This window comes from Cervus canadensis, chromosome 11, assembly GCF_019320065.1.
Source record: "Cervus canadensis isolate Bull #8, Minnesota chromosome 11, ASM1932006v1, whole genome shotgun sequence".
NCBI lineage: Eukaryota > Metazoa > Chordata > Mammalia > Artiodactyla > Cervidae > Cervus > Cervus canadensis.
In genome coordinates, this window is record NC_057396.1 from 40,276,943 (window position 1) to 40,302,608 (window position 25,666).

The 25,666-nt window shown below is 54.2% G+C and overlaps 1 protein-coding gene across 10 annotated transcripts in view; it reads left to right on the plus strand.

Moving 5' to 3' along the window:
- The window catches only part of DENND2B (DENN domain containing 2B), a 163,708-nt gene that overhangs the window by 133,719 nt on the left and 4,323 nt on the right, over positions 1-25,666 (plus strand). For 8 of the 10 annotated variants that reach the window (XM_043482312.1, XM_043482315.1, XM_043482318.1 and 5 more), the window contains 12 exons: positions 6,720-6,871; positions 8,172-8,387; positions 9,330-9,426; positions 10,066-10,110; positions 11,046-11,230; positions 12,293-12,402; positions 12,597-12,666; positions 15,614-15,691; positions 16,216-16,356; positions 20,163-20,311; positions 24,061-24,238; positions 24,504-24,545. In XM_043482312.1, the coding sequence (XP_043338247.1) occupies positions 6,720-6,871; positions 8,172-8,387; positions 9,330-9,426; positions 10,066-10,110; positions 11,046-11,230; positions 12,293-12,402; positions 12,597-12,666; positions 15,614-15,691; positions 16,216-16,356; positions 20,163-20,311; positions 24,061-24,238; positions 24,504-24,545 (1,463 nt within the window). Of the gene's footprint in view, positions 1-1,545; positions 1,637-2,091; positions 2,111-6,719; positions 6,872-8,171; positions 8,388-9,329; positions 9,427-10,065; positions 10,111-11,045; positions 11,231-12,292; positions 12,403-12,596; positions 12,667-15,613; positions 15,692-16,215; positions 16,357-20,162; positions 20,312-24,060; positions 24,239-24,503; positions 24,546-25,666 lie in introns of those variants that run through there. The other 2 variants (XM_043482319.1, XM_043482320.1) reach the window with 2 other exon arrangements.

Here is a 25,666-nt window from a genome sequence, read left to right on the forward strand (position 1 = left end):
TTCATGTATTCGTGCTAAGTCACTTCAGTCATGTGTGACTCTTTTTGACCCATAGATTCTAGCCCACCAGGCTCCTATGTCCATGGGATTCTCCAGACAAGAATACTAGATTGGGTAGACATTCCCTTCTCCTGGGATCAAACCCAGGTCTCCTGCATTGCAGGTGTATTCTTTACCTTCTGAGCCACATACAGAGTTTCCCCAATTACTTGTGATAATGATCTACTAGAGTGGTACAATTGTTACAATTGATGAACGAAAATATCATTATCATCCAAAGTTCATAGTTTACGTTAGGTTTCACTCTTGGTGTTACACATTATATGTGTGTGCTAAGTCACTTCAGTCATGTCTGACTCTTTGCAACCCTACATACTACAGCTCTCCAGGCTCCTGTCCATGGGATTCTCTAGACAAGAATGCTGGAGTCGGTTGCATGCCCTCTTCTGGGGATCTTCCCCACCCGGGGATTGAACCCATGTGTCTTAGGTCTCCTGCATTGGCAGGCTAGTTCTTTACCACTAGCGCCACCTCGGAAGCCCAATGAGTGTGTTACAGAGAGGAATGGCCCTAGTGGAGAGCCCTCCAGATAAGACTATGGGATCCTGGGAAGAGAGAGTCATCTAATCCCCTGTTTGTTCTGAGTCGTCAGGTTCCTCCTTTTCTCTTTACAGCCTGGCTGCTCCAGCGTTTCCGGGGAGCCAGCAGCAGTGCTCGGACCCACACCGGCACTGCTCTCCCAGGGTTGGGGTGTATCGGATGTGGCTGCCTGAGGCTCAGTCCTATCTGAAAGTCTGTGGGAGCGAGATTCCCCAGAACAGCAAAAGGGCTTGGGGAAGGAGGCCTCTTTGGTTACCACCGGGGAGAAACTTTGTATGCATGGCCACCCAGAGCCGAGCTCAGTCAGGAGCTATGGGGGACAGAGGCACAGCCCCATCTTCCTCCCCACCCCAGAGCAGGGTGCACTCCTGTTTCCTCTGTTCTGAGAGAAATTCTCACGTGTCACTGCTGCTTGGGGCCCTGGAAGCAGCCAGGGTGGCTGCTGCAGTGGGCAGGGCAGGCTCCAGCTTTCAGCTGTCCCCCTCAGGACCCAGGCGCTGCCGGCACTGGGGCCTCAGCACTCTCTTCTGTGAGAAGTTTCTGCAGCCCTTCTGTGCTGCCCAGGGACCTCACCAGGGAATGCTCTTGCATCAGCTGAACTGGAATAAGAGAAAGGGGTGCTCCAACTATTTCTCCCTGTCCAGAGCTCCACAATCACAGGGTTCTGTTTGAGGTTATTTGGGGGCTGTGCATGTAGTGTTGGGGGGGTGGGGCGTGGCAGGAGGTGAGAATTTTGGAGGCACTGTTCTGGGCAACAGAACTGTTCTCAGGGCCTCCTTAGGTTAGAAGTTAGAAGAGGTAGAGGGAGGCAAGTGTGTCTGGGCCTTGGCCTCCTTACTCGGTGGAGGGGACTTCCTGCCACTTTGAGGTATTATGTGAGAAGGTGAGAAAATAGCAGAGCAGCTTGGCTGCCTCTTAGATGGATGAGCTAGAAGCTGTAGTAAGGGCTGGGCTGAGGTGAGGCTGGAGTCGGGGCGTATTCCCTAGCTGCTGAGCTTGCTTCCGGATCTTTGGAGTGCTGTGTAGAGAGGAGGGGGTAAGAGGGGTGGGAAGGGGATGGCAGGGAGGGCCCCCTGGGGGTTCTGGCTGCCCTGGTGCAGTGCGGGTCGGGTGAATTTCCAAATCTCTGGTTGTTCAGTGCCCTGGCCGCGTTTTCCTCCTTTCTGTCACCACAGTAGCCCCTGAACTTCTAGACCTGCCCAGGGAGGCCAGAGGGAAATTCAAGGGAGGATGTCTCTTTGTCTCAGATTCTGGTTGACTTATCCTTTCTCCTTCCCTGGAGACAGTCCAAGAATTTGGACCCCCCTGGAGGCTTTCGAAGGGGGCCCTCGTTGCTGAACTTTGAGAGTCACTTTCACTTTTGCCTTGGACGGACCAGAGCCTGACTTCCCGGGAGCCTTCTCTCTCTTCTTGGCCCAGCCTGGGCGCGGTGAGGCTGAGGGTGCTCTGGTTTGGATTATCCAGTTTGTGCTGCCTCCCTTGCTCGAGGACAGACAGAGCTTTGTTTTGGGTGTGTGATAATGGGGCTGTGGTGGGGAGGTGGGAGGTGGGCAGAGAGCACCCACGCTGAGTCTTTATCTTGGGGGCCAGCCCATTGGTCTGGAGTTCCTGATCTATAAGAGGCCAAGTGCCAGTTGGCCCAGAGACTAACGCGTTTTCTCTGTGAGCCCTGGACTTGAACACAGGGCTCTGGGGAGTATGCTAGCCTCCTGTCTATACCTGGCATGATGCCTTGGGAACTGGGGTGGGATACTCCAAACCAGGGTGACATTTACCCTGCTGATTTGCAACAGAGTGGTCCCGAAATAAAGTTAGACTGCTGTGTTGCTTCTGCGGGCTGTTCCTTCTCGCCTGTCCAATTTGACATCTGCCTCTGGAAGATGCTGCTGTCCCACAAAGCCTTATAATCGTTGGCATTCTGAGCCTGACACTCAAAAATGCACCCAAGGAAGCAGCTTGTTAGAGAGTTATGTGGAGTGGCCTCGGCGCCTGACCAGGGAGCCCGGGCTGCATTCCTGCAGAGATTCCCACTCCCATCAGCCTGCTGGGGCTGAGGGAGCGTTTCCAGGAACTTGAGTGGGGTGGGAGCTGGGGACAGAGCCAGTCAGCCTTTCTGCAAAGCTTTTTGAGCGTCCGCTCTTTCGGCCTTTTTCTCTCATGCGTCCCAAGGCTGGGGGACAGTGAGGATCAGAGGCACCTAATAGCATAGAGGCTGCCGCCCAGAGGTGTCATCCAAGGAGCAGTGCCCGGGCAGTTGGGAAATGGTGTCCAGCCTTGGAGGGTGGGGAATGGCTGGCCCCTGAGAGCTCCCCATCTGTGCTGTGCATTCCCGGGGAGCCGGGCCCTTCATCTGGCCCTCTCTCTTCTGTGCAAGGGAGGGGAAGAGGCCAAGAACCAGGAGAAACAGCTGGCTGGACACGGGAGAAGGTTGGGGAGGGAAGCTGCAGACCCAGGGCCCTCGCCATGGGTGTGGTCTGGGAAGCTTATGATTTGGAGAAATTCTCAGGGTGTTGACAAAGACACCCCTTCTCTAACCGGTTCTTCCACTTGTATGTGTGTTGGGGGCTGGAGTGTTTGGCATCCGTGGTTAATGACCACAGGAGACGTGGGGAGGCATGGGGGCAGGGCTCAGTGGGACTGGGTGCTTCCTTCAAGAGGATCCCCATGACAGGTTTGGGCTCTGACCAAGCCCCTTATTAAAAAAAAGTGCAAAGCAGAAATTCTTGGCGATGCCCCTGTCCTTTGTCTCATCAGCAAAGCTGGAAAGGGTGAGACCTCTGGCTTCCGCAGCTGGGCTTGATGAGATGGGGCTGCTCTGGGCCAGGCCTCGGGAAGGAGGACCTACCTCTTCTCCCTCTCCCAGGGCGGCCTGGAGCACCCTGGAGGGGGCTGTGTGGGCAAGAGTGCGGGTGAAGGTCTTCAGGCCTGCCAGGCTTCCCGCCTCCCATCCAGGCCCTGCAGAGTCTTCTTCAGGTTTCTCCACTCAGCTCCAGCTTCTTCAGTCTCGCTGTGGCTCTGTCCTGGAGGACAGAGGAGGCTCTGAGCCGGATCCCCCAGCCCTCCTGGTCTCCCAGCTCTGAGCCATTGCTTTGGGACTGACTGGCTCTAGGCCTTGGGTACTGCTTGGTCTCTGTACATCCCCATGCCCTCATCACCCTTACTATCTAGACAGATGGCTGGGTGGGTTTCTGTGTGGCAGCTCCAGGAGGGTTGTCAGAACAGTCCAGAAAGTGGGGTGTCAGAGGTGAACGGGGCTGTGAAGGGCTCAAGCTAAGGGGAGGCAGGGCTTGGGCCAGGGCCAACCCTCATTTCCTGGAGAAATGATTAGTGGCCTGGTTATATCTGAGAGGCTTTTGAATGTTGCTGGAGAAGAAAGAGGCTGTTTCTTTCTGTTAGGCTGGGCAGGCAGGAGGAGCAGGCATTTGAAGCTTTCCTAAAGTGTAGTTTCCAGAACATACCAGGCTTGAGACCCTGGTGTTCCCAACTGTTTTCAGTTCCCGGATGATCACTGATATGCGTCTGTGATTGTCCCCGGCCTCCGTCTCCTACTTCTATTTCTTAGAGCTTTGGCTTTTGCATTGATGTTCAAAGGGAAAAGAAGGAAGGGAGAGGAGTGAAGGAGGGAGGAAGAGAGAGTTTGCCTCAGGACTCACATCATGGCGCTCAGAAGCCATTAGGAAGTTTAGGGACATCTGTCTAAAACAGTGGTTCTTAATGGGGCAAGCATGGGTGGGGGTATAGTTTCATCCATCCATCCATATTTACCCATCCATCCATCCACTTTTCCTTTGTTCCTCCTTTTCTCCTTCCTTCCTTCTTTTCTTCCATCCATCATCCATCTGTCCGACTCATCGTCCATTTATCCATCTATCTGCCCAGGAGACATTTGACAGTGTCTGGAGACATTTTTAGTTGTTTGGTTGAGGGGACACTACTGTCCTCTGTCTAGTGGATGGAGGCCAGGGTTGTTACTGAACATCCTACAAATGCACAGTGCAGTCCACCACAACAAGAATTATCCAGCCCCAACTGTCAATAGTTTGCAGCAACTCTGATCTAAAGCAGTTGAGACAGGGTCATCCTATAGGCTGGGGGAAGATGATAAGGACTCTGACTGGTCATCCAGCCCAAAGCAGTTTAGATTTGATGAGCCTGGAATACATGTTCTCCCTGCCCCCATCTGCGCGGTCCTGTCTCACAGGATAAGGAAGATTGTGTCCTGACTCAACAATCTTTGGTCCCCCAGCCTTACCACTGCAGGACCTATGTTGGCGAGGCACCAGGAAATACGGAGTCTATCCTGATTCCTCCCTGAGTGCCTGCGATGGGGTGGGCTATAGAAAACATGCAAGGGATGTCACATTTCATATTTGGCTTCTTGAGGCAGGGCTGCTGGGTCAGCTCTGCTTAGTCAGGGCTCTGGAATGGAGAGAAGTCATTTTCATGGCATGACTGTGTTACAGGAAAATGTCTGTGCAGTTGCTGGGGACTCTGCCTGGTGTTGAGAATCACTTAATCCAGTCCCAAATCCTTCCTTGACCCGTCTTTGACTCATTCGTTTACAGAGATCTGTACGGCTCCCATGGCAGTCTAATTAGCCGTGACTGAAATCCCTCCTTCACAGCCCCCCCTGCCCCCACACCTCGGCAAAGACATTTCCTAAATTCATGGTGGTTTCTCATGATAGTGATAAAAATGAGCTCTGGTGGAGGTCTTGGTTTTGGCGATTGAAAACCCTGAAGGCATAGAGGATTTGGTATCTCTCCTGTGTCCTGTGCAAGGAAAGTTCACACTCCCAGGGGCCTTGTGTTGAGTCTGTCGCTTTTTCTTCTGTCTGCTCCCTGAGAAGTGGTACCTGAACTCCTCTATGGTGGGAGGCACAGGCAGGTGTCTGGGGCCCCAGTGGTCCCCCAGGCTCATCCTGCTGCTTGGACAGAGAAGATGGGGTAAGCCCTGCCCTTCCGGTGTGCACCTGCAGCAAAACCGTATTCTGGCCACTAGCACCTACATCCCAAGTAGTGGTGTTGGTATAGAGCGGAGGCTGGGGAAAGACAAGACAAAGGGGAGTGGAGGGCTATATTCACTCACAGTCCCTGTGACCCTTGTCACCACTGTGATTCTGCCACATAACTGAGCCAGGACTCACCTTGCTCATGATATTACTGCTTTTTAGAGAAGTCCAGGTGTATGTTGGCAGGAGGATAGGGCTTGTAGGAAGGGGTTGCTCTTCAAGGGCAGGAACAGATGGTGCTTTTTGGATTTTCTGTGATTTCCTGGTAGTGCTCAGGGGGTTGGAAATGAGTCCTGAGAAGAGAAGCAAGAATTCCCCCTAGTCCCACCCCTCCAGCCCAAACTCCCTTCAGGCCTTTCATACCTTCCTATGTCCCAGCAGAAGAGTTTATCACAAAAGGGGATTGATGACCATTGTCTTTGTCTTTTTGCTGAGGTCCGTGGTGGAGGAAGTGGAGTGACGCTATAGTCAGAGCAGTTCATTGAACAAGTAATACTGAGCGCTCACTGCTTGCTAATCACTGCTCTGGTGCAGTTACCTCAGTGGACCAGACGAAAGCCATGTCCTGGGAGAGCTATTGCTCAGCGAGCTGGTGAGACGCAGGTCTGGTGCAGCCTGGTGCTGCCTGGCTCCCTAGAGTTCGCAGAGTCCTCCACACCCACGCCCAGAGGTGGTCCTCAGGGAACAGGGGGTGAAGAGACAGCTGCATGACCTCTGAAAGCCTTTCCTGCCTTGAACTGTATATCTCCGGGGCTTTCGCAGAGGACGGACTGGAGCCAAGAAAAGACGCCTGCTGTTGGCTTTGTCCTCTGGCTGGGCACAGGCACGGGTGGCTGAGCCAGTCTTGTGCAATCTTTGAATTTATAAAGCGGAGGCCAGACAAGGCTGAGCTGAATTGGGGAGGGGGGGTGGTTCGGCTTCTGGACTCGGAACCAGGCTCTGTTTGTAGCCTTCCCACTGCAGACGGGCAGCTGTGTGACTCATGAGCTGAAGGGCCAGGCAGAAGCCACTGTCTTTGGTTCACAGGAATTCTGCTTGTTTATTTGTGTGTGTGTGTGTGTGTGTATGTATTTCCTTCTTTCCTTCTCTAACTTTTCCTCCTCTGCAGGAGATCTGCCCAAGGAGAATCCGTATGAGGATGTGGACTTAAAGAGCCGAAGAGCCGGACGAAAACCCCAGCAGCTGTCCGAGAACTCCTTGGACTCTTTGCACAGGATGTGGAGTCCTCAGGACAGGAAGTACAACAACCCACCCACTCAGGTAACGGCAGCCCTGACGCGCGCCGGTAAGGTCAGCTCGAGGCCACGGCCAGCTTCTGCTCAGGCTGTTTCCCTCACTAGTGCTTGGCAGAGGTGACGTCAGGGAAGAGCTCTGTGTTCAGGGACCTCTGCCATGTCGACATCCTTGTGAACAGTCAAGATGTGCTCTTAGGGGGCACCCAGTCCCCCCTTCTTCCCTTTACTAGAACTCTAAGCTGTGAAACCAAGGTAGGAGCCCCTGTAGTCTCCTGTCTAATCTTGATTTCTCCTCCCCTTCCTGGAAGCAGGAAGACAGGGCCTGGGTTGGCGTCTTAAGATTCTGCAGAACTGATCTTAACCCTGGCATTTAGGGGCCAGGGATAGGCCCAGGAACCGGATTTGGAGAGCCACATAGGTATCTCTAGGACCTGGATGCACTCCCATTGGATAAATGGCTGAATGGATGCATCTCTGAGGAATGGACTGATGGAGGCAGAATGGGGAGAAAGGTGAAGAGGCGAAGGAGTTCTGAGGCTGTAGCTTGTTCTGGCTTTGTCCATGATGGAGGATGGAGATCATATCTTGGACCTACCAAAGCAATGCTGATTCTCCTAGAGATTTTAGAACACTGGCCAGAGAATATAAAAATCATTTCTTCTGGCCTTGGAGTGACATGATTGTTTGTATAAAAGGTTTACCTTTCTAATGTGCTCTGTTCAAACAAACGTCCACTGAATGTGTGTTTCCCGACTGATTGGGTAGGAAGAGGAAATTGGGGGAGGGGGAGGAAGGAGGACTTGCTGAAGAGTGATGAGCGGCAATGCCAGATGCAGGTGGCAGGTGGAGGGCATGCCAGATGTGCAGAGCTGCTCCCTTTTTAGCAAGCAGTGATTCCACTCAGAGTAAGGTGCCCTGTGGCGAAGGGTGTCAGTCTAGATGGAGCGAGGCAGAACACAGATCTGAGCCACACCCAGTAATAAGCAGAGTCAGCCTTGTCCCAGAGCTCAGACGGCGCCCACAGCATTCTCACTTGGCCTTGTGTTCCCACTCAGATGACAGCCCAGTTTTCTTTGTCTCTGCTTTCTTTTTTTCTGGCAGAAGTCAAGCTTCCTTTGTGGAAGCAAGTATCTAATCTTGCCCTGACCTGCTGATTAGCAGCTGAGGTCTTAGAAGAGGAAACCCTGGTCAATGGAAATTCCAGGTGGGGTTTGGGGGAAGTCAGGGAGGCCAGCCTGTGGCTTCTGTGTCCAGCTCCCAGCAGACAGGTGCCGGCCACGGCATCCATGCTGAGGCCCTCTCCCCTGTCCCCCGCCCCGCGCCAGCTCTCCCTGAAACCCGGCAGCCAGTCCCTGCGCAGTGGGAACTGGTCGGAAAGGAAGAGCCACCGGCTGCCACGGTTACCCAAGAGGCACAGCCATGACGACATGCTCCTGCTGGCTCAGCTGAGCCTGCCGTCTTCGCCTTCCAGCCTCAACGAGGACAGCCTCAGCACCACCAGTGAGCTGCTGTCCAGCCGCCGGGCCCGTCGCGTTCCCAAGGTAGCCCCTGCAGGTGGAGCCGGCCAGGACTGGGCGGGTGGGCGGGCAGGCCGGCTGTGGCTCTTTTCTTCTTTCCCTCCCTCCCTTTCCTAATCTGCTCCTGCTTCCTTAATTCTCCTTAAATCAATTTTAGGTCCAGGCACTGGCCTTTTCTTTTTTCATCTGGCTAATTCTCTTTTCTTATCGATAAAGATGCACCGAGTGATTAATGCTGCACAGATGTTAGGGGAAAACAGGCTCGCTGGCCCCCAGGGAGTGCTCCATGCCACGGGTTGGATGGAGGCAGTCCTTAGGAGGATCCCCATTAGTGTGAGCGTGGGGTGTGCAAAGGCTCTATGTACACAGAAACATCTCCAGGCTGTGAGGGACCTAGGACTCAAAGGCGGGTCTTCCTTTCTGTACCTCTCTGAGTTGAGAGTTTTCAGGAGTGATTTGCACACACGCAGCCAGCCAGGCCCAGATCCCCAGCCCAGAGCAGCAGGATTTAGCCAAGTGGTATTTTTAGCCTGCAAACAATGCTTGGGTATATTGGGAATTTAGCTTCTTCCTGCCGGGGCCCCAGGTGGTAGCCCAGAGGGGAAAGGTTCAGTCCTTGTTCCTGTTATTGCTTCTGAGCAGCTCTTTGTCTCAGATGGTTCAGTGACTCCTGAGACCCAGGAGCTCCCATCCTGTCTGGTTGGATCACAGTTCCTTCCTCTGGGGAGCTGAAGAAGGAGCCTTGTCTTGGGGGCAGGAGACCACTAAGTGGACAAATAGGTAGAGATCTACCAGCTTGCCCTTGGGGCCAGTGCAGCAGAGAGACAAGTACTGGGCCTCCTTGGAGGGAGGGCGGAAGGCTTCTACCAGCAGGGGAACAGATGGCCTCTGTAAATCAGCAGCCTTCTTAGGAGCAGGGGCAGATGGCTTTAGGGTTACCTCACCCTCCCTGCTTTTCTCACCCAGCTTGTCCAAAGAATTAACTCCATCTACAATGCCAAGAGGGGAAAGAAGAGGTTAAAAAAGCTGTCTATGTCCAGCATTGAGACATCATCACTGAGAGGTAGGCCTGGACACCCGAGCTGCCTCAGGTTCCTGGGGCCCTTGGGCATTAGAAGTGGGAAGATGCAAGGATTAGCCTCAGTTTACCCTTCCATGGGCCAACCTGCCTTCTAGGAGGGTAGAGCCCTGCCAAAATGTGGCCACACAGGAGGGGAGGGCCAAAGAGAGAAGAAAGTCCTGGGAATGGTTAGTTGAGACTCTGGGCTGTGAGGCCTGAATAGGGGGGAGGTGGGTGTGGGAATCTGTGTCCAGCCAAAGGAAAGGCCAGACTTACTGAGCACTGTGGTCTGTTTCCCATTTCCAATCTTGGCCTCCTGGAGGCAGGACCCTTGTGTTCCAGGCCCACAGGCCTCTGCTGGCTCAGCCTCCAGCTTCGGCCCTCAGCTTCCCCCAGATCAGGACTGGATGGATAGGAGTTTGTGTATAGATTAACACCTGCAGGTTGAGCTCTGAGGGACACTGGCCCTGGGCCACGCAGTGCCTGGCCAGGGGCCCATTGGAGCCCAGATGAGGTCCATCCCTCATGAGCCAGGCCCGGGGTGAGGAGGGGAGTAGGGGGGGGTTCAGGGGGGCGGGCACAGAAGATGTTTACTATGGGGCAGCGGCTCAGCCAGCCTGCACTCTGCTCTGACTTTTCCAGATGAGAATAGTGAGAGCGAGAGCGACTCTGACGACAGGTTCAAAGGTGAGACGTGGCTCCTGGAGAGCAGGGACCCCTTCCCAGCCCTGGTGGAAGGGTATCTATTAGCCTTTGCTGTCTCAGTGTCCCAAAGTGGCCCAGTTGGGAGGGGCATTGGCAGGCAGGATACGAGGCCTAGAGCAAGGAGCTCTAGGGAAGTCCGTTCCTTCTATCACGGAGCTCAGCCCTGCGAGCTTAAATTCAGACATCTCCCCTTTTCCAGATTTAAGGCTAGTGACCCTGCCCCTACTTTTGTAAGCCATTCATTGTCCATCTAGGTTTGCCTGGTAAGTGTTTTGAGTCTGGAGGGTCAGAGATGGGTTCCAGGTTCCTCTTCTGGTTGTGAGAAATGTACTGAAGTCTGAGGAACCTGGTGCTTGGGAGGCCCTGAGGCGACTCATCTTCCCTCTCCCTAAAGAGGAGAGCTGCCACCTCCCTGGAAAGTTTCTGGGACCTTCACATTCCAGGGGCCTTGGACAAATCTCTCTTCTTTCTCTACCGAGAAACCCTGCTTAGACCTTCCTGGATGATTAAAGTATCAATATTGGGAGCTCCCTCTTTCTGTCGTCCCCAGGCATGTGGGCAGGTGGACTTTGGGCCTGGGGACAGGGGGAAGGGTCCAAGTCCAAGGTTGATAGGGGCCCTAGGATGAAGGCTTCGTGGATGTTCAGGGATGTGTGGGTACCTTGATGCCTCCCTGGGTTTGCCTGGCTCAGGCAGTCTTACTGGTCCCAGCTCAGCCTCCAGAGGCTCTGGGAGGCCCAGAGCAGTAGCTCCCTGTGTCAGGGCAGACAGACGGACGAGTCTCTCCCAGAACTCGGGGGGTCAGGCTGTCAGGCTAGGCTCCTACACTTAGAGGTGACCCCCTGGGATGCAGCCCTGGGTGTGAGGTGGGCCAGGGGCTGACGCGCGTCCCGTCCTGATGTGTGGCCCGCCCCCAGCCCACACACAGCGCCTGGTCCACATCCAGTCCATGCTGAAGCGCGCGCCCAGCTACCGGACCCTGGAGCTGGAGCTGCTCGAGTGGCAGGAGCGGGAGCTCTTCGAGTACTTCGTGGTGGTGTCCCTCAGGAAGAAGCCCTCCCGGAACACCTACCTCCCCGAGGTCTCCTACCAGTTTCCCAAGGTGCGGCCCCTCCCTCCGTTCCGCCTGGCCCATCTTGTCCCTGCCATAGCGACCTCCTCACTGCCCTGGCCCTGAGTGTGGCTCCCTGGAGCCAGGAGGGAGGAGAGGTTGTGGGTTTGGGCCAGCGAGTATTCGGAGGATGAGGGCAGAGAGAACACCCCCCAGTGTGGCTAGAATCAGATCCACGTTGTATACAGGACTTTGAGGGTCCTGAGGAAGGGCCCCCCACCATTACTTCTGTCTTCCTTCTCTTTTTCAACCACTTTATTGAGATACAATTTAATCTATTAAATAAGAGATACTATTTAATCTACCTGTTTAAAGCATACCATTCAATAACTTATAGTATATTCACAGTTATCTGACCAATTTTAGACCATTTTCATCGCTCCCCAAAGAAACCTTCTACCCATCAGCGTTCTCTCCCCATTTCCCCCACCTCCCTGAGCTCTTACTGCTCCTTCCCTGCTTATCCCCAGCCAGCCCAGCCGCAGGGCCTCCTTTCACTTCCTGTAACACTCAAGCCCTTTGTCTCTGTCATTGCCAGGAATCTTCTTTTTTCCAGCTCTTCATTTGGCTGCTGGCTCTTTCTCATTCTCTGCTCAAACGGAACCTCCTCCAGGAGATCTTTCTAGATACTTTAAAGTAGCCCCCCACACCCAGTTATCTCTGTCGCACCTCCCTGTTTATTTCCTCTGTGGCCCCTCTGAGACCGTGTTGTTGATTGCCTCACTCTGCTGGCCAGAACGCACAGGGACAGGGATGCCATCCACTTTGTGGTCTCTTGGTACCCCTGCATGTGGCACAGTGCCAGGCGCCGCATAGAAAGTGCTGTTTGACATATATTGAATGAATGAATGAATGATGACTCATCCCACACCCAGACCTCTCTGTAAGAATTGTGAGTGGGGTCAAGGCTGCTGAGAAGCACGCCAGTTGGTAGAACGCCACCTAGGACTCTCGAGGCTGGGGATGGGGGGTATATTTCTCAGCTACCCCCCACCACCCCCAGCTTCCATGTCTTCTCTGATCTGTTTCTCCCCATATCCCTCTTCCTTACAGCTGGACCGACCCACCAAGCAGATGCGGGAGGCAGAGGAGAGGCTCAAGGCCATTCCCCAGTTTTGCTTCCCTGATGCCAAGGACTGGCTCCCGGTGTCAGAATACAGCAGGTGAGGCCCGACCTGGCAGAACCTCCCCCACCCCTGTCATAGCGGGCAGCTGGCTGGGGCCCACTCTAGTCCCAGCGTCTTCTCCTGCAGCAGCCTGGTCCTTCACCCCCTCCCTGGGATGGCAGCCCCTCTCCTTGGGGGCTGTTTCCTGGGCCCTGTGTACTTGCCTGATGCCAGACTTCTCCCTGTTCCAGCGAGACGTTCTCTTTCATGTTGACTGGGGAAGATGGCAGCAGACGCTTTGGCTACTGCAGGCGCTTACTGGTAAGTAGGGCCATTCGGTACTCAGGGACTGGGCCATAGAGTTTGTATGTGTATGTGCTCTTCTTTAACTTGAGCTTGTAGAAACTCTTGTGTTCTGCTGCCTTGTATGTTCCCTGAGGCCACTGTCACACACACACACACACACACACACACACACATGTACACACACACACACACACACAGCACTCTTGGGATGGCAGGACTTAAAGTGGTCACTTTGACTGGGCCCCAGAATCTGAGATAATCTATACTAAGGGAAGAGGTTAGATCACTTTCTACTGGGATATCATATGTTTTTAGCTCTTCTATACTTTTTCTTTTCATTCATTTTCTTTGGGCTTTTGAGCTCAGATTGTTGATCCTGGGTTGCAGGATCACATCACCCCGGCAGTGTGTGTGTATGCATCAGACTGGGGTGGAGGACAACATTCCTCACCCCGACCCCTGGCCAACCTGATGTGTGTCCTGCATTTGATCTGGTAGGACTGGAGGCCGAGCAGGGACAGAGCGGTAACTTTCTATGGGATTCTGGGAGAGATGCCTTGAGCTCAAGGGGAAAGGAAAGGTTTTAAAAACATAAGACATGTTGTAAAGAAGCACTACCCCATCCCTCTTCCCATTAGTCCTAGGAAATAGATTGGGGTAAAGAGAGTCCTGTCACATGCTCCCCTGGGGCTCACCAGGGATGTTGTTGGCTTGGGCTATTGACAGTGTTTCAAGGTTCCTGGGCCTTAGTGGGAGAAGGGGCAGCTGAGGGGGAACTTAGGCAAAGGTGGTGTATAGCAGGGACCCCAAATGAAGATTCAGGCTCATTCATTCAGAAACATGTACCACACACCTACTGAGGGTTAGGCAACATGTTGAAGGTGCATAAAAATGAGTTAGACCTGGATCCTATTTTCAAGGAACTTCAGGTGCTTTAGGGCTTCCCTGGTGCCTCAGACAGTAAAGAATCTGCCTGAGATGCAGGAAGACTGGGTTCGATCCCTGGGTTGGGAAGTTTCCCCTGGAGAAGGAAATGGCAACCCACTCCAGTATTCTGACTGGAGAATTCCATGGACAGAGGAGCCTGGTGGGCTATAGTCCATGAGGTTGCAAATAGTTGGACATGACTGAGCAACTGAGAGTGCTAGAGTGGGCTAGGTGCTTTAGTAGAGGAGGCAGGACTTTCAATATAGAAGGTTGGACAAGGGGAGTGAACTATTATTTGGGATTTGTTTTATGTTCCAGGCATGTCGTTTTCTTTATTCCTCATAATAGTCCATGAGGCAGTGTTGTATCTGTTCTGTAGATTAGGAAACTGAGACTCAGATGTGGAATGACTTGCCCAGGGTCATACAGCCAGTGAGAGCTAGAGCCAGGTTGACTCCAAGCTCTAAAACCCCAAGTCTGGAACTCCCAGATGACCCCATGGGGTAGTCCAGGGAGAGGAATACTTGGCTATAGAATGCCTAAGAGTGGGGCCAAGGAAATGTGGAGCGGTACAGAGGCCAGGTGGGGAGCCAGGCGGGTTCATCTGGGCCTGGAGGGGCACGTTCTGAAGGCTGCTTTAGCAGGAGCAGAGATGGAGCAGAGCTGCCTTTGCAGTGGGCCTACCGCCCCCAGGGAAGAGCATGTTTGTCCTGGCGTGCTCAGAGAGGGCCTGGGCTGGGCCCCTGCCAAGGGGGCTGGCACTCGCTCGGCATTCCTACAGATTGGACACAATGATTCTAACCCAAATCCCACATACTTGATTTAATCACTTGGGGTTTTAGGGGAGGCGGGGGAGAGGGAAAAAGAGAGGAGTGAGTTTCAGGCCTAATATGGACAAAAACAGATTCTGCCTTCTCTTTAGATCTGTGACGTGTGGCCAGCAGGTTTGGAGACTGAAATAGCCCCATCTGCATTTGCTTAGCGGCCTGCATGAGGGGCCAGCACCTGCTGCTCTGCTCCCTCCCCACCCGGCCTGGCCAGGCCCTCCAGGCCTCCGAGCCAGAAACAGCCACAGAGCCCTGCCAGCCACTGGCTGGAGAAGTCGGCTCCTGTGGACTCCCTCCAGCCTGCACTGGGGGTTCCAGGCCTGGGAAGCTCTTGGCCCACCTCTCCTCCAGCTACCTACCTTTCAGATCCCCCTACGACTCTGTTCTCCTCTACTCCGTACAGGCCTCTGTCCAGTATCTTTGTGTTTCTTTCCTTTCCTTTCTGTCAGAAGGCAGCTTACTTCAGAGGTAACACAACAGAGGTAACACACACAGAGGCAGAAACAGACTCCTGGTTCCATGACCTCTAAATATCTGACCTTGGGTGATGGCTCATTAATTTTGAACCCTGTTTCCTCATCAACAAAATGGGAATAATAATGCCTAGCTAACAAGTTTTTGGAAAGTTCCAAGCCCAGGACTCAGATATGGTAAACATTCAATAAATAGTAGTTTGCTTCCCTTATCTAGTGTCAGTTTGCTTTTCTAGAATGGGGATGATCCAGAAAGGGACAGAAGTGCAACTGAGAAAAGGAATGTGTTGCAGAATGTCCCTGGTGGGGGCAGAAGACCACCTGGCTCATCCCTAAGAATGTATACAAGCCCCTGTCCTGCCCACCAGGCTCCCGGGGACTTGGGGATGTAAATCCACAGATCACCCTATAGCCTCTGCCACACCGCTTCGTCTTTGCCAGCTCCCACCAGGGTCCTCTGGGAGGAAGGGCAGAGCCTGTGTAGCACTTGGCAGGAGCCTGGCACCTTGGGCTGGAAGGCTCAGAAGAGGCAGAAGCTGACCCCCAAAGAGTGGCCGCCTTTCCTTTGAGGGCCTGGTTGAGTAGGTGTTCAGAAGAGGCCTGGGGTTCTCTCTGTACAGAAGAGAGATTTTCACTAGAAGAGAGGGGCTTGGTCCTCAGATCCTAAGGAAAAGGAGCCAGGAGTAGTAACCACGCGTTCTCTGTGTCTGTGTCTGTCTCCTTGTCCCGGCCCAGCCGAGCGGGAAAGGGCCTCGGTTGCCAGAGGTGTACTGTGTCATCAGCCGCCTTGGCTGCTTCGGCTTGTTTTCCAAGGTAAGAGGGCTCTGGCTGACTTCCTGCCCCCTTCCCCCATCTGACGGCTCCCACAGGAGTATCTACAGGCGGTTTAGATGAGAAAACCACCTGTGTGTGTGTGAGAGAGGGTGAGACAAGGCGAGAACGCAAGGGCAAGTGCAGGCGGGCTGTCTGACTCCCTCCCCGTCCACCAGCTCCTGCACGGCAGCATCTGCTCATGGCACATCCCACTCAGGGCTGTGGGCGAGCCGGGCCCTCGGGGACAGAGACCCTGGGGGAAGCCAAGTGCCCAGGAACTCCACTCTCAAGAGGTGTTTCCTTTGCCCAGCTACTCACTCTTGGGGTCTGAAGCAAGGTATAGTTGGAGAGCACAGCCCTCACAATGGCCAGGGACACTTGGGAAGGGTGGGGTGTGAAGCTCCCGGCTCCTGGCTTTTGGCCCAGACCAGTCAGATGCCAGAGTGCCCTCTTCTCTGCCCAGGAGGTAGGGAAGGGCAGCGCCCTGACCTCCTTCCTCTTTGGGCTGCTGGCGGTGGGCACAGGTGCTCGATGAGGTGGAGCGCCGGCGTGGGATCTCCGCTGCGCTGGTCTATCCCTTCATGAGAAGTCTCATGGAATCACCCTTCCCCGCCCCAGGGAAGACCATCAAAGTGAAGACCTTCCTGCCAGGGGCTGGCAATGAGGTAGGGATTTCTGCTGCCTCCTCTCTCAGGTCGCGGACTGAGGCTGGGATGGGACCTGCGAGCCCACGGCTGTCTCCAGGGTGCGGAACACGGCCCCTTCCTTGCTCAGCACATTTGTACACCTAATCGACAGGGACTTCCCTGTGGCTCAGACAGTAAAGCATCTGCCTACGATGCAGGAGACCCAGGTTCAATCCCTGGGTGGGGAAGATCTCCTGGAGAAGGAAATGGCAACCCACTCCAGTATTCTTGCCTGGAAAATCACATAGGAGCCTGGTAGGCTACAGTCCATGGGGGTTGCAAAGAGTCGGACATGACTGAGCAACTTCACTTTCACTTTTTCAAAGGACAAGGACTGAGAAAGTGAGTGACAGAACTGTGATTGTCGCTCACCTCTCTGCAACTCCCAGGGCCTTCCCGGACCTGTTTGGACTAAGCTGCAGGCCGCCTCTTCTTCACTCATCAGATGTCTGTGGAATATGTGCTGTCTCACAGTCAGGGTTCCTGTGGAACTCGGGGCAGAGTCATACAGTTAAAGAGGGGCACAGATGAGTGCTTGTGGAGTTCGTGGTCAAGTGGAAGAGACCAGTGTTAAATAAATACTTGCCCGTAGAAACAGATAACTCCCCAGAGTGTCAGGGCAGGTGACAGGGCAGGAGGGAGAGTGTGTGACGGGACATCTCCTTCAGACTAAGGGCCAGGGGAGGCCTCCTCTGAGGAAGTCACCTTTTCTTAGGCACCCAGGGTGAGTGGAGTCAAGTGGATGAAGTGAGGACAGGGACAGGGAGACTGAAAGAGAAGGATGTATGTGGGAAAGGACTATGCCAGGAAGAGGGACAGCACCCAAAGGCAAAAGGTGGGAACGTGTGTATGCTTGTCGAGGAACTGGAGAAGCCCAAGATGGTTGAAAAAGGGAGTGAGCAGCGTGGAGAGACTGCAGGGCCCAGTCACAGCAGGCCAAATTCAGCGTTTTGGAATGTATCTCAAGCTGGGTTCTAGGATCTGCGATACGATTTTAAAAGCCCAGTCTGGCTGCTATGTCAATAGTGGACTGGGGTGAAAACAGGGAGACCGATTTGGGTATTGTTGCACTCGTATAGGCAAGAGATGAATGGAGCTTGGATTAAGGTCTGTACGGAAAGATGGAGGAGGAAGATGGGTTTGAGATGTACTTTAGAACCAGGATCAATAGCACTTTGCAGTGGCTGGAAATGGGGAATAGAGTTAGGGAGACTTTAAGGCTGATTCCCAGCTTTCTGGCTTGAGCAGCAGGATAGTCAATGGAGCACCCGAGGGAGGAGCAGGTCTGTGAGGAGGAAGAGTTGATTTTGTGCACATTACCCTTAAGATGCCTGTGAGACCCCCACGAGGAGATGTTTAGTAGCAAAGAGTGTAGACAGGGAGGAGGAGGAAGTCCAGAGGGCCTCCGGCACTTAGAGGTCCTGCAGTAGAGGAGCAGCAGCAGGAACCAAGGAGGGAATGATGAGGTGAGGTCAGGACCAGGTGTGGCGGGCTGCCTTGACAAGACAGAATTCCAGAACCTCAGGTGGTCAGGGGGGCGAGAAGCCTGAGTGGAGAGAGTTGAGAAGTGGATGGGGTTGACAAAGGGGCATGGCCTGCAGAGATAGCTTTCCAGAGGCTTGGCTGTGGGGAGGAATGGGCAGTGGTTGAGCGGTAATGTGGAGCCAGTTTGTTGAAGGTGGTCATCTGGGTCCTGGTGGAAATGGCCCAGAGAGGGAGAGAGAGATTAAAACAGCCGCAGAGGGAGGGGACAGTGAGACTGGGGGTGGGCAGTGGGCTCTGTGGGGAGACAGGAGAGAGGGGGTTCTCTCTGGTGTGATGGCAGGGAAGGGCCACGGCTTGTAGATCCTGGATTCTCATCTGACAGCTTCAGTTTTCTCCAAATGGGAAAGAAGGTCATCCTCTGAGAGTGAGCGGTGGGTGCTGGGTTTGAGGAGAGGGAGAAATAAATATATTTGTTGTTGCAAGCAGTGGAGAGAGTCTGACTAGAGAAGCACTGGGTTTGCTGGGAGTGGCGAGTGCTATTCACGGCCTTCCTTGTGGCATCTGTTCTCCCACCCTCTCTTGGATAGACTTTCTGCTTCATGCAAGTAGCCTGGGGGCAGGACCTCTGACCCTGCCCCGAAGGTCCAACAGCAGTACCTGGGAGTCAGTCTTTCACGACAGGGCCCTGGCCCACTCACAGCCTCCTCTCACATCTGTGAACTCTGCTTTCTTTTGCCTTCTTATCTCCTTGGGCAACCAAGTTAAGCATCCTGTGCTCTGAGCCACTGCCCCTGCCCTGCCCCTGCCCCACCCCAGACGGGATGGTTACCCTTCTTCCCAGCCCTCTCAGCTCCCTGTGTAGATGTAAGTTACACCTTTCTCCTGGCCTGACACCAAGCTCATGGGCTGATCGTTCAGGCTCCTTTAGCCCCACCAGACTATGATCTCCTTGAGGGGCAGGTGAGTGAAAGGAAGCCCAGGTCCTCCAAGCTGCCTGTGTGAATGCTCACTCCCTGGAGAGTCCAGATTCTCGGGTACCAGGCACAGGGTGCCAACTGCATGCAGGCTCTCAGGAGGGAGGCTTAGGGGACCCTCACTGTGACTTCCTCTGGGGCAGGGCTAGGAGTAGGAGGTGTGCCGAGGCGTCTGGGGTGATGGCGGTGTGGGATTCCTTCAGCCTACATCACAGACGTTTCCAGTGTCCCCTGCATACTGCTAATGCAGAACCTCTGGGACGTCACCATCGGGTGGGAGAGACAGCATGGAAACAGACCTCTGAAAAGAGACACATCCTCGGGGGAACCTGTGCCCCTTGTGCTGCTTCCCCGGGGCCAGAGGGATGACCACTGAGCTCGGAGTTAGGAGGAACAAATGGGATGAGGTGGCTAAAGCCCTTGGGGGAGAGCTCTGACTCCACAGGGCTGAGAGAGGGAATTCGTTTTCCCTCCTGGTTCTCTGGAGGCCGATGTGTCCATGCCGCCCACCTCGCTGAGGAACCAGGGAGGACCAGGCAGGCCCAGGTGAGAGCTGCTTTGGCCTGGCCCGAGCGCCATCAGCTCCCCCTGCTCTCATTACCAGGGTCATCGCCACCCTCCACCCTCATGCCTGCCCCCAGGGAATGCTGTCTGTGCCACATCGCCGACCTTGGGAGTGGTCTTACCGCCCCACTGGAGGGAAGATGGCTAGGTCTGGCCCTGATCAAGAAAGGCCTCTTCCTGGACAGGCTGTGGAATAGCCAGCCATTTCCCAGTGTTTTCCTTGTCCCTGGCATGGGGATGAGACACACTAAAAGAGGCCAGGGCAGAGCCTCCAAGGAAACGGTTCCTTGTGGGAAAGGGAGGGGGCGCGGCAACAGGGACACTAGCATTGTCCTTCCAGAGACTGGTGAGGGGTGAGCGGAACCACATGGGGGAGCCGTGATCCATTGTGGGGGTCCGTCCACATGGGGCTGAGACAAGCAAAAGGTCAGGGAGGACCGTGCGGGGAGACTCCTTCACTCTGCTGGTTTGTAGGAGTGGTCAGCTGTCCTCCTCCCTCCCGCAGAGCCTGGCCACCCGCTTCTCCTGGAGCCTCCGCCTTGTTTGCAGTGAGCCCTCCTGCCCGCAGGCTGAGGACTGTGGAAGCAGAGCTGCGGTCTGAGTGGAGGAGGAGACTGGGGCTTATTGCATAGCGGGCAGTAGAGTGGAGGCCTCGGGAGAGAGACTGGGGAGGGAAGCGAGCTTCAGGTCGCTTTGTGTGGGACCTGGGAGTGGTGCCCAGCTGATCTGCCTGGACCCCCTTCCCCCACTGCTCTCCTGCAGGTGTTGGAGCTGCGGCGGCCCACAGACTCCCGGCTGGAGCACGTGGACTTCGAGTGCCTCTTTACCTGCCTCAGCGTGCGTCAGCTCATCCGCATCTTCGCCTCACTGCTGTTGGAGCGTCGGGTCATTTTTGTGGCAGATAAGCTCAGGTAAGGCCCAGCAGGGGGAGGTGGGGAAGTGAGGAGGACATGCCTGCCGATTAGAGCAACGTGTACACGAGCCCTGTGTATGCCAGCCACTGTGTTAGTAAGTGGAGAGTGTGTGTGTGGGTGCGACTGCGTGTGTGGTGAGAGAAGGATCAAATGGAGAGCATAGGTTAGCACACCTGGTCAGAGGATGACTGCTTGCGAGTACATGAGGGGGCAGAGTTGAGGGCCTGTTGGAGGACTTGGCTGGAGGGAGAAGGACAGACGCTGCTTCTTTTGCAGCAGCCAAGATTGTATAGGTACAAACCTATTTATATAGAGAGAGGTAAGAAAGGAAGGAGACTTATGGCAGACAGCCACGTTTCCCCTGGAGGGGGACGCAAGGCCCGTCTCTGTAGGATGCTGCGTTTTAAGAGAGTGATGAACTCTGGGGAGAGCCCCCATGAGAAAGGGATGAGGGCATTGACTAGGGTTAGTATGAGGAGTGCTGAGCCGTCCAGCAAGGGTGTCACCTGGAGAAGGCAGTTGAATGGAGTGACCCAGGGCGGGCATGTGGCGATTTGCTGAGAAGGACGAGGTGAGGGCCTTGAGGGTGCTGGGGAGAAGAGTGCTTGTAGGGAGGCTGGCCAGCCTAGGAAAGGGCAAGAGAAGTCCAGGGGACTGGAGCTGCCACTGAGGCAGGGGAGCTGGTTGAAGAAGAAAAGAGCTGAATAAATCACACGTCTTGGTCTGACATGTTGGCATTTATGGTTTTGGAGGCAGAGGAATTCCAGGTGCCAAGATCTGATTGTGGTCAGGGAGGGGATAGAGGAAATGTCACTGGATGTGAGGTGTTCTGGTAGAAGCTGAGTCCTTCTAGGCAGCCAAGGTGGGTTTTGTTTTGTTTTTCTTTAAAGATCGTCTCAGTCCATTTGGGCTGCTATAAACAGAATACCACAGGCTAGGTAGCTTATAAACAACAGAAATTTATTTCTCATGGTTCTGGAGGCTGAAAGTCCAAGATCCAGGCGCCGGCATGGTCACATTGTGGTCAGGGCCCCCTCCCTAGTTCATAGCTGCTGGCTTCTCATTGTGTCCTCACATGGCAGAAAAAGTAGGGGGTGAGGGATCTCTGAGGGGTCTTTTTTGTAAGAGCACTGATCCCATTCATGAGGGCTACACTCTCATGACCTAAGGACCTCAGATATCACTGAGTGTTTGAGGGGATACAGACATTCAGACCATAGCAAAGAGTGTATATATAGTGGGTGGGACAGGCAGGGATAGGACAAGATCTCAGCAACGTGTTGTGTCTTTTTTTTGTCATCACGGGGGGCAGTAGTTTCTTTAGAGTGGTGGATTAATTCAGTCTTTTAGAGCATTTCTTAAGCTATCTGCTATGTGCCAGAACATACGCTAGGTGCTGACGTGAGGGGCAGAAAACTCTTCCTCCTGGCTTTTCCCCCAGTAAGCCCAGGATCCCTGGGCACTTTCTTTTGTGTGTGTGAGGAGGTCATGAAGGAAGCAGGAGAAATGGACTCCCAAATGCTCTCACAGGGTGTTGGGGCAGGAACTTGGGCCCACCCTCAGCCCAGGAGAAGTGAGGAAGAAGAAAAACCAGAGCTTCTGGCTTTTCCAGAGAGAGCCAGGTTTAGAAATGAAGACTGCCTCCCCCTACCCCGAACCCCGCTTCCCGTCACAGCTCTTTCAGTACAGCACAGTGCATGTCGTGGGTCCATTAGGCCTTCTGAGGGGATAGAGCTGGCTGCTGGACCTAGCCAGTTATGGCAGCTCCCCGGGGCCTCTCTGCTGTCCGTGTTCACCATCTGCCAGCAAAGCCCTGGCTCCCCAGCTGTGAGGTTCTGGCGTGATCAGACCTTGATGCCCCTAGCAGAGCCTGGGCCCTGAGGCTTCTCTCCCTGAAGGTTTCAGTCCTTCACCAAGGGCAGAGCCTCCTCTTTGCCACCCCACCCCCCCACGCCCAGCCTGGCTCCTGCAGGGCTGTGAATACAGTGATTGTTTCCTGTGGCTGCAGCTGCCTCTGAACACATTCCTGGACCGTTCCTGGAGGAAAATACCCCAGGGTCCTGTTCTGGCCTGGCTTGGCATTCAAGTCCTGCCAATCCTGCGTCTAGAAAAGATGCCCTCCCTGCTCAGGGTCTGCCTCTGACTGGAGAGGGCAGAGTAGGCAGCCCAGTGAGGGCACACACGGCTGGAGTCCAGCCAGCTCTCGTTCCGTTGCTCACAGTTTAGGCTGTCCACAAGTGCTTAGTCCCTCTGGCCTAGTTCTGATGTCTGTGTTACTGGGAGGGTGTGTGTGTGTGTGTGTGTGTGTGTGTGTGTGTGTGTGTGTGCATGTGTGCACGTGCACACACACAAGCTCTGCAGTGATCAACCCTAAGGGTTGTACAAGCCTTCTGCCTCCCAAGTCCCAGGCCCATTGGAAGGCATTGTGGAGGTCAGTGTTTCCTTTGACCCTGAGATGGCCCTTTTCTAGATCTTTTTCAGGTGGCTCCCTTGGGGTTTGGGGTGTGCTGTCCCCAGGCAAAGGGCTCTCAGGGCCAGGATACCTGTGTCTCTGCCTCAGGACCCAGCAGTATTTTAGTTGTCCCTGGGGTGGTAGGACAGCCAAGCAAGGCACCGGCTGCCAAGAAACTTGTGAACATCCAGAGGTCCTTCTAGAAAAGAGGGTTTGTTTCTGTCATGGATTGGAACCATGTTCTCTGACTGGTGGTCATTAGTTATGAAAGGATGATAATCCCTGTTGGAGCCAATCAGGTAGAGCCCAGGGCCTTCATAGTTAGTAGGTGGGACCCATAGATGCAGAGAGACAGGGTGGGAAAAGCAGGCTCAAGAATGACTCTGGGCCACTGTCTCATTTGTGATATGGCCCTGAGGAGCCGGTTCTTGACTCCTCTCCTGACAGGTAGATGGTTCAGGCCAGGTGTGTCTCCTGTGGTGACTGGTGACCCATACTAGCCCTCAGCCGTCACTTCTGTGCCTTCTGGCTAGCCCTGGGGAGATTCTCCTTCTGGTCTTCCATTGGTCGTTCTGCTTGGACAGCCAGCTCTGTGATATGGTGCTGGAGGCCTGGAGTCCCCTCTAGGCCAAGAAAGGGCTGACCCACTGAGAAGTCTGGCATTTTTTTGGAGCCTGAGAGGAAAGATGGAAGTGGGTGAGAATGGTGCCAGCCTCACTCGGTCAGCCCACTTTCTCCAGTTAGAGGAGTAGGGAACAGTAGACATAACACTGGGCTGGGAGGCAGGAAAACTGGCCGTGTCCCACATCTGCCACTTCTGACCAGACTGACCCTGGGTTATCAGTGAGCCCAGCTGTAAAATGTGGACTTGGTAAGATGACCTCTGTAGGACCCTCCAGTTCTCACACACTATGAATTTGTGATCACTCTTGCCTTTGTATTCCCTGGCCTGAGCTGATCCTCCCAAACTAGGTCAGGCCCACCTGTGCATTTGGGTGGCCCTTGGCGGGGGGGTGTGTGTGTGTGTTCAGGTGTAGCTATGTACCTTCATGGCTGTTCTAGGTATAGCCACCAAGGAGGGCACCACTGCTGGCCCTGTGGCCCTGAGCAAGGGGGATGCGGGGACTTCACCAGTCTGCTAGGTCAGACCCAGGCTGAACCTCCTTAGCGTCTTTGTTGCCCTGGGAGGTTTAACATGAGAGGAGGTCATGAGCCTAGCCCAGCAGGCACTGATTCCCCTTCCCTCAAGGTGCTGGGCCTGGGCTCAGTGTTTGTCTGTCTGTCTGTCTACCAGTACCCTGTCCAGCTGCTCCCATGCGGTGGTGGCCTTGCTCTACCCCTTCTCCTGGCAGCACACCTTCATTCCTGTCCTCCCGGCCTCCATGATTGACATCGTCTGCTGTCCCACCCCTTTCCTGGTTGGCCTGCTCTCCAGCTCCCTCCCCAAACTGAAGGAGCTGCCTGTGGAAGAGGTGGGTCACCTGGGGAACCAGCTGTGGAGAGGATGGGACAGAAGGAACGGAATCCCCCAGGAGGGAAGGGCAGAAGGGGAAGGGGTTGGGGAAGGCTGCTGGGATCTTCTTGTTTGTGTCTCCAGCTCTTCTCCTTGCTCCCTGGGAGGCCTCTCTCTGGCTGGAATTCTTCCTGTTATCTGACCCTGGGAATCCAGGAGATCTGTGCAGGGCATTGCAGGGATTCATATCCTAAATCACTGCCCTTCATGACTCTCTTTCTCAGGCACTGATGGTGAATCTGGGGTCTGACCGATTCATCCGACAGGTAAGAGCGGGACGTTGCATGGCCTGCCCCAGGGTGGTGCTTGTTTGATACAGAGTACCTAGCACTGTTGCACACACATACTCCACCCTCATGGCTGACTGCTGAGCTCTGGGTTCCACATTCACAGAGCAGACAGTTGAAAAGTTGCTGGAGGATTATCCATGATTCACAGAATGTGGTGGAATGTAAAGGTTTGTGATTGCTGTCAACTTCAAAAAGTCTCTGTGAGTGGTAGAAATTCTCCTGGGCCTGTATAAAGAAACATAATCTAATGCCATAGACTTTGGGAATGTAGTCTGTTACACACACCACTGACAGAGCTCTATCTCTTGGATACCAAGCGTCAAGATATGGACACTGAATCAGAATATAGAGACAGGCATGGCAGCCTAACCTTGTGCCTGAGACATGTGATTTCCCTGCCCCCCAGTCAACCCTGCTTCCCAACTGGTGCCAAAGATGGAGGAATTGGGAAGACTTCATTGTGGTGCTGGGGTGGGAACCCCTATTGGTCCTGGGCAGTGAATGCCACCTGCTCCACACTTCTTATTTTTGTGACCCTGGGCAAGTTTCTTAACCTCTCTCTATGCCTTAGTTTCTCTTCTTAAAATGAAGTTGATAGGGACTTTTCCTGGTGCTCCAGTGTTAAGACCTCACCTTCCAAGGCAGGGGGTACGGGTTTGATCCCTGGTTGGGGAGCTAAGATCTCACATGCCTTGTGGCCAAGAAGCCAAACATAAAATAGAAGCAATATTGTAACACGGCTTTCCAGGTGGTGCTTGTGGTAAATAACCCACCTGCCAATGCAGGAGACGTAAGAGACGCAGGTTTGGTCCCTGGGTCGGAAAGATCCCCTGGAGGAGGGCACGGCAATTCACTCCAGTATTCTTGCCTGGGGAATCCCATGGACAGAGTAGCCTGGTGGGCTATAGTCCATAAGGTCACATAGAGTCAGACAAGACTGAAGTGAGGGCTTCCCTCATGGTCCAGTGGTTAAAAATCTGCCTGCTAATACAGGGGACACGGGTTTGATCTCTAGGTCGGAAAGATCCCACATGCTTTGAGGCAGCTATGCCTGTCTGCCACAACTGAGACCTTGCTCTAGTGCCTGAGAGATGCAA